At 36.5% G+C, this 16,495-nt stretch overlaps 1 protein-coding gene across 1 annotated transcript in view; it reads right to left on the reverse strand.

Annotated features, from left to right (window-relative positions):
* Positions 1-4,777: 4,777 nt before the first annotated feature.
* The window catches only part of TMEM236 (transmembrane protein 236), a 35,663-nt gene continuing 23,945 nt past the window's right edge, over positions 4,778-16,495 (reverse strand). The window contains exon 4 of the mRNA XM_035021541.1: positions 4,778-7,297. Within this exon, the coding sequence (XP_034877432.1) occupies positions 6,714-7,297 (584 nt within the window). The 3' untranslated portion in view covers positions 4,778-6,713. The remainder of the gene's footprint in view (positions 7,298-16,495) is intronic.

A 16,495-nucleotide genomic window follows, 5' to 3' on the forward strand; every position in this document is an offset into this window, starting at 1 on the left:
CAAATGGAGAATAACTATAAAAACAACCAGAAACAATTTTGAAAATGGCAATAAGTACATATATATCAATAATTACTTTAAGGTAAATGGACTAAATATTCCAATCAAAAGACATAGGGTGACTGAACAAGGGGAAAAAAAAAAAAAAAAAAAAGACCAGGGAGCTTGAGTGGCTCAGTCAGTTAAGCTGTCTGACTCTTGATCTCAGCTCAGGTCTTGATCTCAGGGTTGTGAGTTCAAACCCCACACTGGACTCCATGCTGGGCATGGAGTCTACTTATAAATAAATAAACAAACAAATAAATAAATACAGATATCTACAAGAGACTCACTTCAGACCAACAGACACACAGAGACTGAAAGTGAAGGGATAGAAAAAGATATTCCACGCAAATGAAACCAAAAGAAAGCTGGGGTAGCAATACTTAGACAAAATAGACTTCAAAACAAAGAGTGTATCAGGAGACAAAGATGGGCATTTACATAATGATAAAGGGATCAGCCAAATACGGATATATAACACTTATAAATATGTATACTACCTAGTAGGAGCACCAAAATATATAAAAGCAAATGGTAATAGATCAAAGGGAGACAGTAATACAATAGTAGAAAAATTTAACACCCCATTTACATCAGTGAATAGTTCATCCAGACAAAAAAATCATTAAGAAAACAGTGGCCTTAAATGACATATTAGACCAGATGTACTTACCAGATATATACAGAACATCCAATCCAAAAATATCAGAATACACATTCTCTTTAGGTACATATGGAACATTCTCCAGGATAGATCACATGTTAGGCCACAACACAAGTCCCAATACATTTAAAAAGATTATAATCATATCATCATCTTTTGTGACCACAATGGTATGGAACTAGAGATCAATTACAAGAAAAAAAAACTAGCAAAACACAAACACATCCGGCTAAACAACATGCTACTATAAACAACCAATGAGTCAATTAAGAAGTCAAGGAGAAAATAAAAAAAATACCTTGAAACAAATGAAAATGAAAATAAAATATACCAAAATCTATGGGATACACCAAAAGCAGTTCTAAGAGGGAAGTTTACAATGATATGGGCCTACCTCAAAAGTCTCAAATAAATAATCTAACCTTACATCTAAAGGAAATGGAAAAAAGAAGAACAAAAAAGGGGCACCTGGGTGGCTCAGTTAGTTAAGAGACTGCCTTAGGCTCGGGTCATGATCCCAGAGTCCTGGGATCAAGTCCCGCATTGGGATCCTGGCTTGGTGGGGAGCCTGCTTCTCCTTCTGACCTTCTCCCCTCTCATGCTGTTTCTTTCTTTCTCTCTCTCTCTCACAAATAAATAAATAAATAAAATATTTTTTAAAATTTAAAAAAAAAGAACAAAAAAGCCAAAGTTAGCAGAAAGAAGGAAATAATAAAGACAAGAGCAACAATAAATGAAACAGAGACTAAATAACAATAGAAAAGATCAATGAAACTAAGAGCTGGTTCTTTGAAAAGATAAATAAAATTGATAAACATTTAGCCAGACTCATAAAGAAAAAAAAGGCGACTCAAATAAAATCAGAAAGAGAAGTTACGACACCACAGAAATACAAAAGATTATAAGAGAAAAACATGAGCAATTATTGTACAACAAATTGGACAACACAAAGAAAATGGGTAAGTTCCTAGAAATATACAATCTTACAATCTTCCAAGACTGAATCCAAAGGGACTAGAAAATTTGAAACAGACTGAGTACTAATAAGGAAATTGAATTAATAATAAAAAAACTCCCAACAAACCAAAATCCAGGACCAGATGGCATCATAGGTGAATTCTATTGAACATTAAAAGAGGAATTGACATCTATCTTCCTGAAACTGCTCCAAAAAATTGAAGAGAAAGGAGTGCTTCCAAATTCAAGAGTCCAGCATTATCCTGATATCAAAACTAGACAAAGATAGTAAAAAAAAAATTACAGGCCAAATATTCCTAATGAATGTAGATGCAAAAATCCTCACAAAGTATTAGTACATTGAATTCAACAATAAATTAAAAGGATCTTATACCATGATCAGGTGGGATTTTTCCCAAGATGCAAGGATGGCTCAATATCTGCAAGTCAATCAACATGATACACCATATTAGCAAAATGAAAATAAAAATCATATCATCTCAATAAATGCAGAAAAGGCATTTGACAAAATTCAACATCCACTTATGAGTAAAAACTCAACAAAGTGGGTATAGGAGAACATATCTCAACATAATAAAGGCCATATATGACAAACCCACAGCTAACATCATACTCTATAGTGAAAAGTTGCGAACTTGTCCTCTAAGATCAGGAACAAGACAAGGAGGCCCACTTTTGGAACTTGTATTCAACATAGCACTAGAAGTCCTAGCCACAGCAATAAGACAAGAAAAGGAAATAAAAGGCATTCAAACTAGTAAGAAGTATAACTGTCACTATATTCAGGTGACATAATTACACATACAGAAAAGGCTAAAGACTCTACCAAAAAATTGCTAGAACTAATAAATGAATTCAGTAAAGTTGCAGGATACAAAATTAATATACACAGATCTGTTGCATCTCTGTACACTAATAATGAATTATTAGAAAAAGAAATTAAGAAAACATTCCCATTTACAGTTGCACCAAAAAGAATAAAGTACCCAGGAATAAGTATTTTAAAATACCTATTTAACCAAGGAAGTGAAAGACTTGTACTGTGAAAAATATAAGATGTTGATGAAAGTAATTGAAGATGACACAAATAAATAGAAAGATATGTCATGCTTCTGAATTGGAACAAGTAATATTGTTAAGATATCCATACTACCCAAAGCAATCTATAGGATCAATGTAATCCTATCAAAATACCAATGGCATTTTTCATAGAAATAGAACAAATAGTCCTAAAATTCGTGTGGAAGCAAAAAAGGCCCTGAATAACCAAAGCGATCTTGAAAAAGAACAAAGTTGGAGGTTCATGCTTCTTGACTTTAGAATATACTACAAAGCTTTAATAATCAAAACAGCATAGTACTCACTCACATACACACACACACACACACACATACACACACAAAATGGACACACAAATCAATAGAATAAAATAGAAAGCCCAGAAAAAAGCCTACAATTATATGGTCAATTTATCTATGACAAAGGAGGCAAGACTATATGATGAGGAAAAAGACAGGTTCTTCAATAAATGATGTTGGGAAAACTGGACAGCTACATGGAAAAGAATGAAACTGGACCACTTTTTCAACACATATACAAAAATAAAGTCAAAATTAATTAAAGACATAAATTTAAGACCTGAAACCATAAAATTCCTAAAAGAAAACATAGGCAGTAAACTCTTAGACATAGGTCTTAGCAGTATTTTTTTTCTATCTCCTGAGGCAAGGGCAACAGAAGCAAAACTAAACAAATGGGACTACATCAAATGAAAAAGCTTTTGCAGAAAGCCATCAACAAAATGAAAAGGCAACTTACCGAATGGGAGAATATATTTGCCAATGATATGTCTGATAAGGGGTTAATATCCAAAATATATAAAGAACTAATACAAGTCAACACCAAAAAAAACCCCAAAAAACACAATTTAATTAAAAAATAGACAGAGGAGGGAGGTGAAGAGGCATCTTCCAAAGAGGGCATACAGATGGCCAACAGACACATGAAAAGATGCTCAACATCACTAATAACCAGGGAAATGCAAATCAAAACTACAATATCACCTCACACCAATCAGAATGGCTAGTATCCAAAGGACAAGAAATAAAAAGTGTTGGTAAGAATGTGGAGAAATGGGAACCTACAGCTGTTGGTGGGAATGTATGTAATATTGTTCAGCCATTATGGAAAACAGTATGGAGATACCTCAAAAAATTAAAAATAGGACTACCATACAATCCAGTGATCCCACCTCTGGGTATTTATCAGAAGAAAATGAAAACACTGATTCAAAAAGATATGTGCACCCCTATGTTCATTGCAGCACTGTTCACAATAACCAAGATACAGAAGCAGCCTAAGTATCCATCAACACATGAATAAATTTAAAAATGTGATATATATACAATGGAATATTACTCAGCCATTAAAAAAATGAAATCTTGCCATCTGTAACAACATGGATGGTTCTTGATGGTATGATGCTAAGTGAAATAAGTCAGACAGAGAAGGACAAATACCATATGATTTCATTTATATGTGGAATCTAAAAAACAAAACAAATGAACAAACAAAACAAAACAGAAATAGACTCTTAGATACAGAAAACAAATTGGTAATTGCCAGAGGGGAAGGGTGGGGGTGGATGGGTGAAATAGGTGAAGAGGATTAAGAGGTGTAATTTTCCAGTTATAAAATAAATAAGTCACGGGGATATAAAGTACAGCATAGGGAGTGTAGGCAATAATATTGTAAATACTGTGTATGATGACAGATGGTAACTAGACTCATTACTGTGATCATTTTGTAATGTATGTAAACAAATTACTATGTTATACACCTAAAATTAATATTGTATGTCAACTATTCTTCAATTAAAAAAATTTTAATTAAACAAAATACTGAAAAGCATTAAATATAAAAAAATATAGACTTGAACTTTATAAACATGTGTATACTCTTGAAATAAAATACTAAATTAAATTAGTTACTCAATAATTTTCCCCCTACATGTACATGACTTTACTATTTGGATAAAGTGTTATGACTTCCCAATATATCAGGTACATCCATATTCAAATATTAGACACAAAATGCATTCTAAACTCAGTAATATTTAGAGTTTGAGCACTGTTCACTCTACAAATTCCAACATAAAGATAAATATAAATGTATGTAAAATACTTCATAAATAAGAATATTACAAATCAACTACCTCATCATAGGTTTTCCTTAATTAAAAAAGATTATCATAGCATTATTTGAAAGAAATGATTTCAATTCTCATTTTTTAAGAGTTAGAAGTATTAGAAGTTCCTGTTGGATTGACAGATGAGGTGAGAGATACATTGTTAAACAAGATTAAGGACTTAAACATTAATGGGGAACTCAATAAAGCCAATCCATAATGAAAGTCTTAACCGAGTGCTACAATTAGGCTCTATGAAAACTCAGGAGGGACAGTCAAATGCCTGAAGAATCAATAGCCACAACAACTTTAATCTGTATATTTGCTCATTTTGAACCTAATACTACTTGGTGAAAAATTATAATCTGAGGTAATCTTAAAACTTTACATATTATTTTTCACAAATGCATGGTTAAAATTTTTATTCCCAGACAGTAAACAGGGATGCAGCAAAGAATGAGACAGGAAAATTAAAACAATGCATTTAGCTACTTGTTTCTCTGGGATTTGGTATATTTGAAATATTGAGAATTTATCGGGTTATTATTGTTTGCCAGACAATGTCATGAGAGCATTTCCTATCTCATATAATCCTCTCAATTTTCTTAAAGTACAATTCTAACCTACTAAGGTACTGTTATTAGTCTTATGTTTTAGATGTGGAAACTAGGGCTTACGGTGGTCAAAGAACTTGCCCCAAGTCATAAAACTAGAAGCTAAGCTTTTAATAACTGTGAATAGATCTTTTTTTATAGTGTGAGGAAAAACCATAAAGCACAGGGGGCCACTGAGACTGGGGAATTTGGTGGAGAGTAGGGGTGGCAGGTAAGTTATCTATCCTTAAACTATTTGTTGCCACAGATCACTGAAGAGACTTGCTAGTTTAACACATTACTCTGCACACATAAGCCTCCCAAATTTTTCTAGCAGCTGAATATCCAAGAGTGTCCCAATATAGTGAAAGCAAATTTCACAATTATGTATCTAATCACTTAATATCAAGATATTCATTACATATTATCACATAAAACACTAAGCATTTGCTGCTATGTTCATAAGCTGAATGTCTAATTCTAAACAGGGTGTGCAACTGTTTTTAGGATGGTCTGAAATTCCACAAACAAAATATTCTTTGAAATCCACATCTTCAGTGTATGGCTTCTTCCTATTATAAAACTTCAGGTATTACTGATGTACCTAGACTTCATTCTACTAAACAGTATTTGCATTAATACTTCAGTACTAGTGAAGGAACTGTGCCTCAAACTGAACCAAACATCTGTTAATCTGAATTGCTGTTTATGCTGAAATTCGTCGATTACATAAAAGTCACTTGCCACAGTGTATTAAAGAACATAATCCCATGTGTGAAGAAGACCCTAAAACTACAATTCAAATTGTTAAAAAGTATAATCTAAAAAGTATTCAAGAACTTGAGGTGTATTTTCTAAAAAAACAGTTCTCACTAAGTCTTGTAATGCTCTTTAATTTATATAAATGATAAGAATCTCATTCTTGGGCTAACTTAGTGGGAAAACACGTTCTAATTTTTTTAAAGCTTTAATGAAGAGCGTTTTGAGAAAAAGTGTGGTATACATAACTAAAATGACTCACATTTTCTAGAGAAAAAGGGGAGTTAACATCAGAATAAAACTTTGCTTAAATTTAACATCATTTGAATATATTTTTTTAAAAGTGATATGCTACAGTTATTTAAAATAGTGTATTCTCTACAATGTATTCATTTCTTTACACAGTACAAAAACTTATGCCCCAGAAAAAAAAAATTACAAATGTGTACACATGCATAATGCAGAGGTTTGACTATATTACATTTTCTCTTTAAAATGAAGACGTTTCAAAAGTAGAGAAAGCCCTGAATTTGGTTACGTGATTGAAGTACACATAAGAGAGAGTTACCAGTATGTTTTTACAAAGGCCCAGTACAGGTGTGATAGTTCCCAGGGCAATGACTAAACTAAGTCTAACAAAAATAAAGGGTAAATCCTGGAGAAGGATGCCCAGGGAATTCAGAAGAGGGTTCTGAGGAGTTAATATAATTCGAAGGAGAGAAATAAAACTGAATATGTAGACTGGGTATAGCCAGCCTGACTTATACACGGCGGAGTGGCCAGCCACGCGCACCATTTCTATGGTGTCAGACCACAGCACAAAGCTCCACAGGAAGATCTGGGCACGGTCGTCCTGCCGGGACATATTTCCCAGGACTCCCGAGTGAAAGGAGGGCTCTTGGGGTCTCGCCAGCACTGGAGCGGGGTTCTGCATCCTTGTTGCCGATGGCCATGATGCCTCGGTCCTCCTAGCCGGCTGAGGAGGTGAAGTGCTTTCTTCATTTTGCTTCACTTGGTCCGTCACAGTTTTTATTTCCTGCAAAGTAGCTGTATGACCGTGCCTATCATCGTTACCTGCAACAAATGGATTTATTTGAATTTAAAAATGGTTTAAACTGTATGTAAATTAAAATTTTATTTCAATTTTACTTAAGTTTTAAAATTTAAAGATAAAATTGTAAGTGTTCTCTCGTTTGACACCTGTTTTACACATGGAACTTCAGACAACAATGGGAGGCATATGACGAAAAAATAAAAAACAAACAAACAAAAAACCAGAGGCAGAGAAGGTTCTGCATATTTTTGTATTTTTCTAGATATGGATTCCAAGTCATTTCACACTACTAGCCATGACTGGTTAGTGAGCTAAGCACTTCCACACATTATCTCATTTAATCCTCAGAAAAAAAGTGGACAGATGGGGATCACTATCCCATTTTATAAATATAGAAACTGCAGCCCAAGAGGTGAAATGACACACCAATTCAAATACACAGTTAGTAATGGGCAGAGTTGGAATTTACACCCAGATCCGTTTAACCCCAATTGACAATCTCTTAACTTTATGGCTACTATTACTGTCTAGAGGCAATACATCATGTACTAATTATAAAACATACAAATATCATAAAATCAAATGACTCTAAAAGTCCAATGGTCCAATGCTGTCATTTTTACAGGAAGTCCACAGGGATCACTACAATCCAGATCTCCCAGCTTGGAGTTTGGTCTCTCCTGAGAGGGAATCTGATGGACCATGAGAAAGTCTTCATGAAGGTTGCCACTCAATCCAAGTTTCTTTAAACTGTACTATCCTCAGGGTTTTTGAACCAGTCAGTACAATTGATCAGACTAAAGCAATTTGTCTGTGGCCACAAGGCTATCCCTGATCAACACAACAGGCATCTGAATAAGGAGGATATTTTCTCATGAACTTCACATCGTGTGTGAGTGTGTGTATGCACTCACACACATGCCTCTCTGTGCACACATGGGTGTTGAGGTTGGGGAATTATGGAGGGATCCTCAAATCTCAAAACTTACTACCAGTGTTGATGTTGATAGTGTGGTTCTTATGCATAAATGGTACAGCACATTATTTCTCAAACATTCACCTAGTGAAGCACCATTTTTTTTTCTTTTTGCTAAGAATTTGTTAGGTCTTAACAAAGCTTACTCAGCAAGCACGCTGAGTTGTCATATTACTTGATAAGACAAAATAGCTCTAAAGGTTAAAGACACGAAGTCAATAAATATTTGTTGAACTATATTGAACTGATGTGAAACATTTTAAAATAAATAAATTATTATGATTAATGACTAATAAAATGTTTGATTACTATAAATAGGAGCTGTTTAAAGAACAAACAAACCTTGGTTTTCTTCTTTAAAATTTTAAGTGTGAATTGAGTAAATCAATAAACTAAAAAGATAATCTAAATTCTTGATGAAATAGTATTTTTTTTAAAAAAAGATTTTATTTATTAATTTGACAGAGAGAGACATAGCAAGAGAGGGAACACAAGCAGAGGGACTGGTAGAGAGAGAAGCAGGCTTCCCACAGAGCAGGGATCCCGATGTGGGGCTCGATCCCAGGACCCTGGTATCATGACCTGAGCCGAAGGCAGACGCTTAATGACTGAGCCACCCAGGCACCCTGAAATAGTACTTATTTCTGATATGAATCATTTATAAATAAATGGTAGGACCCTTAGAAACTTCTTTACCAACCTTAGCATGAATGAATATCATTTTAATAAATAATAGTCAGGTAAGAAAGAAAATTATATACTAATTACTATTATTTTAATATTCATAAAATCATCTCTTTTTAAACTCAGATGCTCACTGGCAGCAGTTATATCTCTCATTTTACAAAAGAAAAAAAAACATGGAAATTATGTTTCTTAGAGTATGTCATGTCCTGGAGAACTCTCCTTCACCTGTCTTAGTAGATAAAACTGTTTGAAGGGAAATCCAAATTCCTTTGTCAACACAAATAATGCAGTGTATAATGTGGGCTTTGGAGGATGATTGCAAATTCAGCACTGTTTCAATGCCAGTAAGTGGCAAGCTAAGACATGACACTTTAACATTTTTAAACAGTAAGAATCTTAATATCTGTGGATAAGAGCTGTGGGATGAACAATGAATTCTTAGCTAGAGTTCATTTTTAATAAGCTACTAAAGTCCCAACCCATGGGTATTTGGTGAAATTGGGGCTGGGAGCTTCATATCTCTCCACAGCTCAATAGAAACTAGCTTAGATTTGGGGGTACAGGGACTCTGTTGTCTTCTTTCCAAGGGAGAAGTACTAGAACTATTGGCTGGAGAGTTCTGCTGGCCTGCCAGAGGGCAAGGTAGTGTTGAAGAAGCCAAGAAACGGTTGGTCATTCGAGTAGACCCCAAATTTACCCCCAAGTAATGTAAACTTTCATGTACTCAATACTATTCCATTTGATTCAGTAACTAGTTCCCCTCCAAATTCTTATTTTAATTTCCACTTTGTTCTTTTGTTGTTGTTGTTGTTAGTGTTCTATTGGGGTAAAAGGATATTTATTTGTGCAAAATCCATAAAAGATCTAAGCATGAAGAAAGAGATCTACTCACTTTCCTAGAGGTTGACATTTCCCTGCAAAAAGTAAAAGTAACAGCCATTCTGTAGCTCCCTACATCTGATGCCAGTCGCCAAAACAACATTGTCTTCACTGTGCAAGCTAAATACTTAAGAACATGTAATTTTAATCATAGGTAAATGTTTAAGTAGGTAATTCACATCTATTTTTTAAATTACTTATTTATTTGAGATAGAGCGTGCATCAGCGGGGGGGCGGGGTGCAGCAGATGGAGAGGAACAAGAAGACTCTGCACTCTGCACCCAGAGTGGAGCCCAACAGGGGACTTGATCCCACCACCCCGAGATCATGACCTGAGCTGAAACCAAGAGTCAGTCGCTCAACCAACTGAGCCACCCAGGCAACCCTTGATTATTTCTTTGTATTGATGTATTTCTACCTCTAAATTGTTCCCCAAAGTTTTAGATAGTTTACAGGGAAAACCTAAGAACAACATAACAAATCAGTAGTGGAGAATTTTCTAAAGTGAACGTGTATGCCTCTTGCAAAGAGAATAGGAAAGAAATAAGAGTTATTTAAATATAAGAGAAAAAGAATCATAAGGAAAGGCACCTAAAGCCAAGACAGGAATGGAGCTGATACTAAAAATGCACTAATGAGGCTCCCAGTTGTCTGTTAGGAGCAGACAGATTTTAGAGCGCCATACCAAGCTTCAACCGGACATAGAGAATGGTAGCAAATACTGTGAAAACAGTCCCACCTTCACCATGCTGTAACCTGTGATCACATCAATAAATACAGAAGAATAAAATGTGGCAGGGCTTTAAAAAGAAGGTCAGTTCTGTGATGAGAGACTCTCGTATGGGTCTGAGTGAAACTAGAGGTCAGGAAGGCTCATTCAAGAAGTGAGAGTTAAGCAGCAACCTGAAGAATAAGTAGGAATGAATTAGGTGAAGAATGGAGAAAGGAATATTCCTGGTAGTAGAAAGAGCATGTGCAAAGATCTTTCAGCCAGAGTGATCGAAAGAGGGAAAGTTTTGTAAGGAGTTGGGGAAGCAGAGGGGGAAGAAGAGGAGAGGAGCCCAAACCTAGTAAGTGCTCTCTATATACCAGGCACTGTCTTAAGCCCTTTCTATGCATTAATTCACTTAATCCTTAGAATAACTCTATACCATAGATGCTGTTATTTTCCCACCTGAAAGATGAATAAACTAAGGCACAGAGAGATTGACTATTGTTTCTAAGGTCACACAGATAGCAAGGAAAGAGACCAGAACTTGAACCTCAAACGCTTTGCCCCTAGATCACGCTATCAGTGGCAGACTCAGACTGTGTGGCACCTTATGGGCCATGATAAAGGCTTTGTACTTTCTTCTGAGCTCAATGGAAAGCCGTTGAAGAGGGAGAGTGGAAGGCAGAGGAACCAGAAAGGACATAGTCTTGATTAACAGTCCCCCAAATCTATTTTTCCTGAGAGAAAATGTTCTAGAGAAGGTGAAATGCTAATGAATTAGAAATAACACTCTGAGGGAAAAAAAAAATCTAGAAAAGAAGAAAATTAATAGTCATTACAAATATCTTAAAGTATTTTAAGCACACAAAGCACTTTTGGTCATGGAAAAAAATGTAATAAATTAAAATACACAACAAGGCACTTATATACATTGTTATTTTGATGCGATCTACCCACTAAACTCAACTGGACTGTGTATAGTTTGTTTCCTTTCAGCAGCACATCTGAGCTCTGGAAGACAAGTAACTTCATTGCCAAGTAATAAATGATGAAACCAGCATCTACTTCACAGGGTGGTTATGAGGACTGAGCAAGTCAATATATATAGAACATTTAAAATGGTGCCTGACACACAGCAATAGCCATATGTGTGTTAAATGAATCAAACACAGCAATCACTAAATATAAGAATGCAGTAAATAGTAAAAGTGATTACAGTTTGTTAAACTTTGGTTATAGTTACACTGTTACCCTCATCCCATTTATGGGGGGGGCGGGGGTCAAAAAGTTTGAGAAACTGTGTCATACTAGAGAGCCTTCATGAGGTCAGGACTTTAATTCTCATATTTGCCTGCTCAGATCACACAGCTTACAACAGCTAACAAGAGTCTATCATGTGCATCTCTTCCCAGTTCCATGATCAGTGTTCAGTGACATCACCTTGGTAGCTTGAAAATGGTCATGGAAGGAGTAATTACACCAGAGAAATGGACAAAGGCTACAAATCAGGGCCTTCCCCTGCATTCCCTGAAGAGACGGTGGTTTAAACATTGACCAGCATACTACTGCTTGTGTTCAAAATGGTATGCAAGTTTTCACCAAATAATAATAATTCATAATAATAATGAATTCAAGACAAATATTCAACCCATCATCAATTTTGAAAGAACTCATGGACTTTCCTTAGAAAAAGCATTATACTGTTTTCCAGTACATTCCAAAGCCTATTCACTGCCAGTTCCCTACCAGGCATGAGAATAAATAAACGTATCATTTCTGGATTTTAGGCAATGTAAAATATTAAGAAAATTCTTTTGTCTGCTGCAGCTTGAAGGCTGGATAGTTTAAAGACCACCTTCCTGGACAAGATATTATATTATATATAATAATATAACCATTATAATATATTAAATATATGGACAACTATAAATATATGATATATATTAATATATGATAATTATCTATTATATAATATTGACTATATTTAAATAAAACATAAATAGTAAAGTAAAATGCTGAAAAGCATATGGGTATCTTATTTCCAAATATAAATAATTATAGACTTTGAAATGCCTCTACTAGTAAGTGCTTGGATATAGAACAAAGCGTGGAATCCCAGCAGGAACACAAGCTGGGTGACAGAAATGGACACACATGGGAATGAGCCTATTTTTAGCCTTCAGAGCACTTGCCTCAACTTTAATTATATACATTTGCTAGTGTAATTTATTGATGTGCTATTATGTCCACTAAACCGAGAGCTCCATAACAGGGGGACTCTGCCCGTTTTCACTCACCACTGTATCTGCAGGACCTAGCAGAGTGCCTGGTATGCAATAGATCCGCCCTAAAGATTTGCTGTATAAAAGATGGGAGACATTCCTGTTCAGGAGTCTGTTCACATAAGGGAGCAGTGGGCATCTTGCCGGGGGAATGTGCATGAAGGCAAGTAAGCCAAAGCATTAAAGCCAGGTGGAATAACAATGCACCCCCCCCCCCCCCCGCCCACCTCCTCCATTCAACAGGAAGAAGGTCTCCGGAGTTCTGCACAGGGTCTGCCCTAAGATCGTGGTCTAGATCCTAGAGAGAGCTCTTTAAGTGAGACCATGCAACTGACACAGCTAACAAGCCCTGGAGAACATTAGGAGGTCATGCTCAGCTCACCAGTGAGAGAAGACGTCACACATGGCTTTGGGCCCAGGATCACAGCCAGAGCAAAGTGTCCCCAGCATCGCCCAGCAGGACCGGGACAGACATCAGCGGGAGATGGCTCCTACAGCAGCAGGCTGATTCAAGACATTGCAAAGGCTTCCCAGGCACCGGCGGCATCTGGGGTCACCAGTCAAGGGACAAAAATGCCCACGCGTGATTCTGAGAAGACAGTGTTTCTGAGTTCATAGGACACAGACTAAGAACACCACCCCCATGCAGAAACAGGGGGACTTGGGGTTCTGAAATAGCAGGTACAAAAGCAGAGCCACAGCAAAATGGTGCTCCATACAAAGGACCCCATGATGTTTAACACAAAATGACCAAGAACATCCATACCTTATGCAGACCATCAGCTCAACAACCTACTTTATTCTCTCTTCACTCCAAGACAAGAAAATCTAGATTTTTTAAAAAAGATTGTATTTATTTATTTGACACACAGAGACAGAGAGAGAGAGGGTACACAAGCTGGGAGAAGAGGAGAGGGGGAGGGAGAAGCAGGCTCCCTGCTGAGCAGAGAGCTGACATGGGGCTCCATCCCAGGACCCTGGGGTCATGACCTGAGCTGAAGACAGACGCTTAACTGACTGAGCCACCCCCAGGCACCCCAAGAAAATCTAGATATTGAAAAACAACGACCTATGCCTTTACTTTCAATCTGGGGCCATAATCTTTGCTGACTAATAATGATAGGAAGAACAAGGCTTGGTATTGTAACAAGGTAATGCATGCTGAGTTCTTCATGCTCCCTTATTTCTATCAGTCTCCCTAAAATATTTACTTTGAAAATATCCTGCAACTCTCAAGAATCTCACTTGAGATACTAACATTGTTCATAAATTTTCCCCATGTAGGAAGAAAGTAACAATTAAATGCCGAATTGCTATAACCATGTAAAGTTGTCCTAATCAAAGGGTCACAATTTTTTTTTAAAGATTTTATTTATTTATTTGACAGAGAGAGAGACAGCGAGAGCAGGAACACAAGCAGGGGGAGTGGGAGAGGGAGAAGCAGGCTTCCTGCCGAGCAGGGAGCCCGATGTGGGACTCGATTCCAGGACCCTGGGATCATGACCTGAGCCGAAGGCAGACGCTTAACGACTGAGCCACCCAGGCGCCCAAAGGTTCACAATTTGATAGCACCTGATGTCTTATGTCTTTTGGCATGAGGATTGCTACAATATAATTTCTGGCCCAATACCCACTGACCTAATCCTGACAGCTGGTACTTCATTAGAAGGTATAAATCAGAAATTCTACTCTTCTCTCATCCCAGTCTGGTAAATGGCTACTTACTTCTTGAGAAGGGGAAAAATCCTAGAACTAATGTACATACTTTTCTGAAACTTCCTTCTTCTAAGTAGCAAAAGGAGGGTGTGAAGGAAATACTCCCCCTTTTTGGCATGGCCCTGAACACAGTGTTCCTCATACGCACTCTCTAAAGCCATTGCAAAATACATTATGGAAACCCAGCTCACACGCTGGGCTCATATTGTATAATAAGCTTTTTCTTAAAAAGAAACAAAGGGGAACTCAAAGTGCCATTTATTTTATTCAGAGAAAAGCAGCATCCCTTTTTCCCCCCCTTTACTGTCTGTGGCATCTCTTACATTCTATCTGGTTAAAGTGTGTTGCATTCCATTTCAAGGAAATCTGGAAAGCAAATAGCTTCAGGAATTTGGATTTGGGCTCTCAGCTTTTAACCTGGTATATGTCACAATTCCCAATACTTCCTATCATGAGGGGCTCTCTGTCAGGGTGGGTATCAGAACTGTTTGCGGAACTTTTAAAAGTTGCGGATGCCAGGCCTTGCATATACTTCAAGCCAGAAATTGCTGGTCTAGGCATATAACCTGAAGAAGTGAATTGTATATGCTGAGACCCCAACAACTGTCCCCTGGTGTACTGATCAGTAGATAGTGATCACGCATATGTATTGTGAAAAGATGCCTCTGGTGAGTACCCAACAGGTGAGTCCCTGCATATATGTCCACAGGTGGCCCATGATTCACCGGAAATAGCTTAGAAGTTCAATAAAAATCATCATTGTCATTCGTTTAAGAAATTGTATAATTCAATAAGAAGAAATAACTAATAAAGTAACAGATCCTTTTCCTTCTTCCATTCATGCTCTGCAAACCCCTAAACCTGTATCAGCCCTCCACTTCCAACTTTTCTACAATCAATGCCCAGATTTCTCAGTATCATTGAAGAAAGCTCTCATAATCTTGATTGGTCACAGGACAAATTCCTGGTTTCCATCCTTTGCTGAACCCTATGCATCTCTCATCCATCCATCTCCCTGCCCTTGACCCTCAGCAATTATTCCAAACCTTACCCATCCTGTTACAGATTCTCTCCCTTCCATCCATTCCCAGTGCTCTCTGCAGGTAATTTTGCTTCCTATTTCACAAAGACATTGGGGTGTTAACAGGTATAAACTGCCCCTGCTTGCTTTCTGCCCATCCACTTGAATAACATTCATAAGTGTAAATCACCTGGGGAGTTTTAAAAATTACTTGTGCCTGGCCCTATCCTCCACCAAAATTATGATTTAATTATCTAGGGTTCAGTCTGGGAGTCAAAAAAATTTCAAGCCCCTTAGGCAATCTGAATGTGTAGTAAAAAAGTGAAAACCACTGCTCACAATTGGGGATACCAATCAGAATTCAATGAGGTTTTGTTTTTAAAAATTTAAATATGCCCAAGTCCCATCCTCAGAAATCCTGATTCAGTTTATCTGGGGTTGCTATGACTGGCACTGACATTTTTAAAGCACAGTATTAAGTTCTTCTTTTTATGTTGGAAATATCAGGAGAAATGGAAAGAAATACAATAAAGGCAGGGTCTAAAAGCTTTGCCAGATCAAGTGAATAAATATACTGATTATCATTCCTGATTTATTGGTTACCTATAAATTAATGAGTTTATACCCTACAGAGATTCCAACTTCTCTTCATGAAACATTTAAGTGTACAAAATTTTTGAGAAAATAATTGGTAAATATTTATATCAGCTTGGAGTGAAAAAAAGATTTTTAAAGCATAACTTCATAGAGTCCAGAGAGGAAATATTTATAGATTGGATTATGTCAAAATTAGAAATTTCCTATATCAAAAACAGTATAGTAAAATTAAAAGACAAATAACTGAAATATATATTTCTGACAGGGAAAGTTTAATGTCCTTACTATTTTTTTTATTTTTTATTTTTTTATTATGTTAGTCACCATACAGTACATCATTAGTTTTTG

Source organism: Mirounga leonina, unplaced genomic scaffold, assembly GCF_011800145.1.
Source record: "Mirounga leonina isolate KUSES-001 unplaced genomic scaffold, KU_Mleo_1.0 Mir_175, whole genome shotgun sequence".
Taxonomy (NCBI): domain Eukaryota; kingdom Metazoa; phylum Chordata; class Mammalia; order Carnivora; family Phocidae; genus Mirounga; species Mirounga leonina.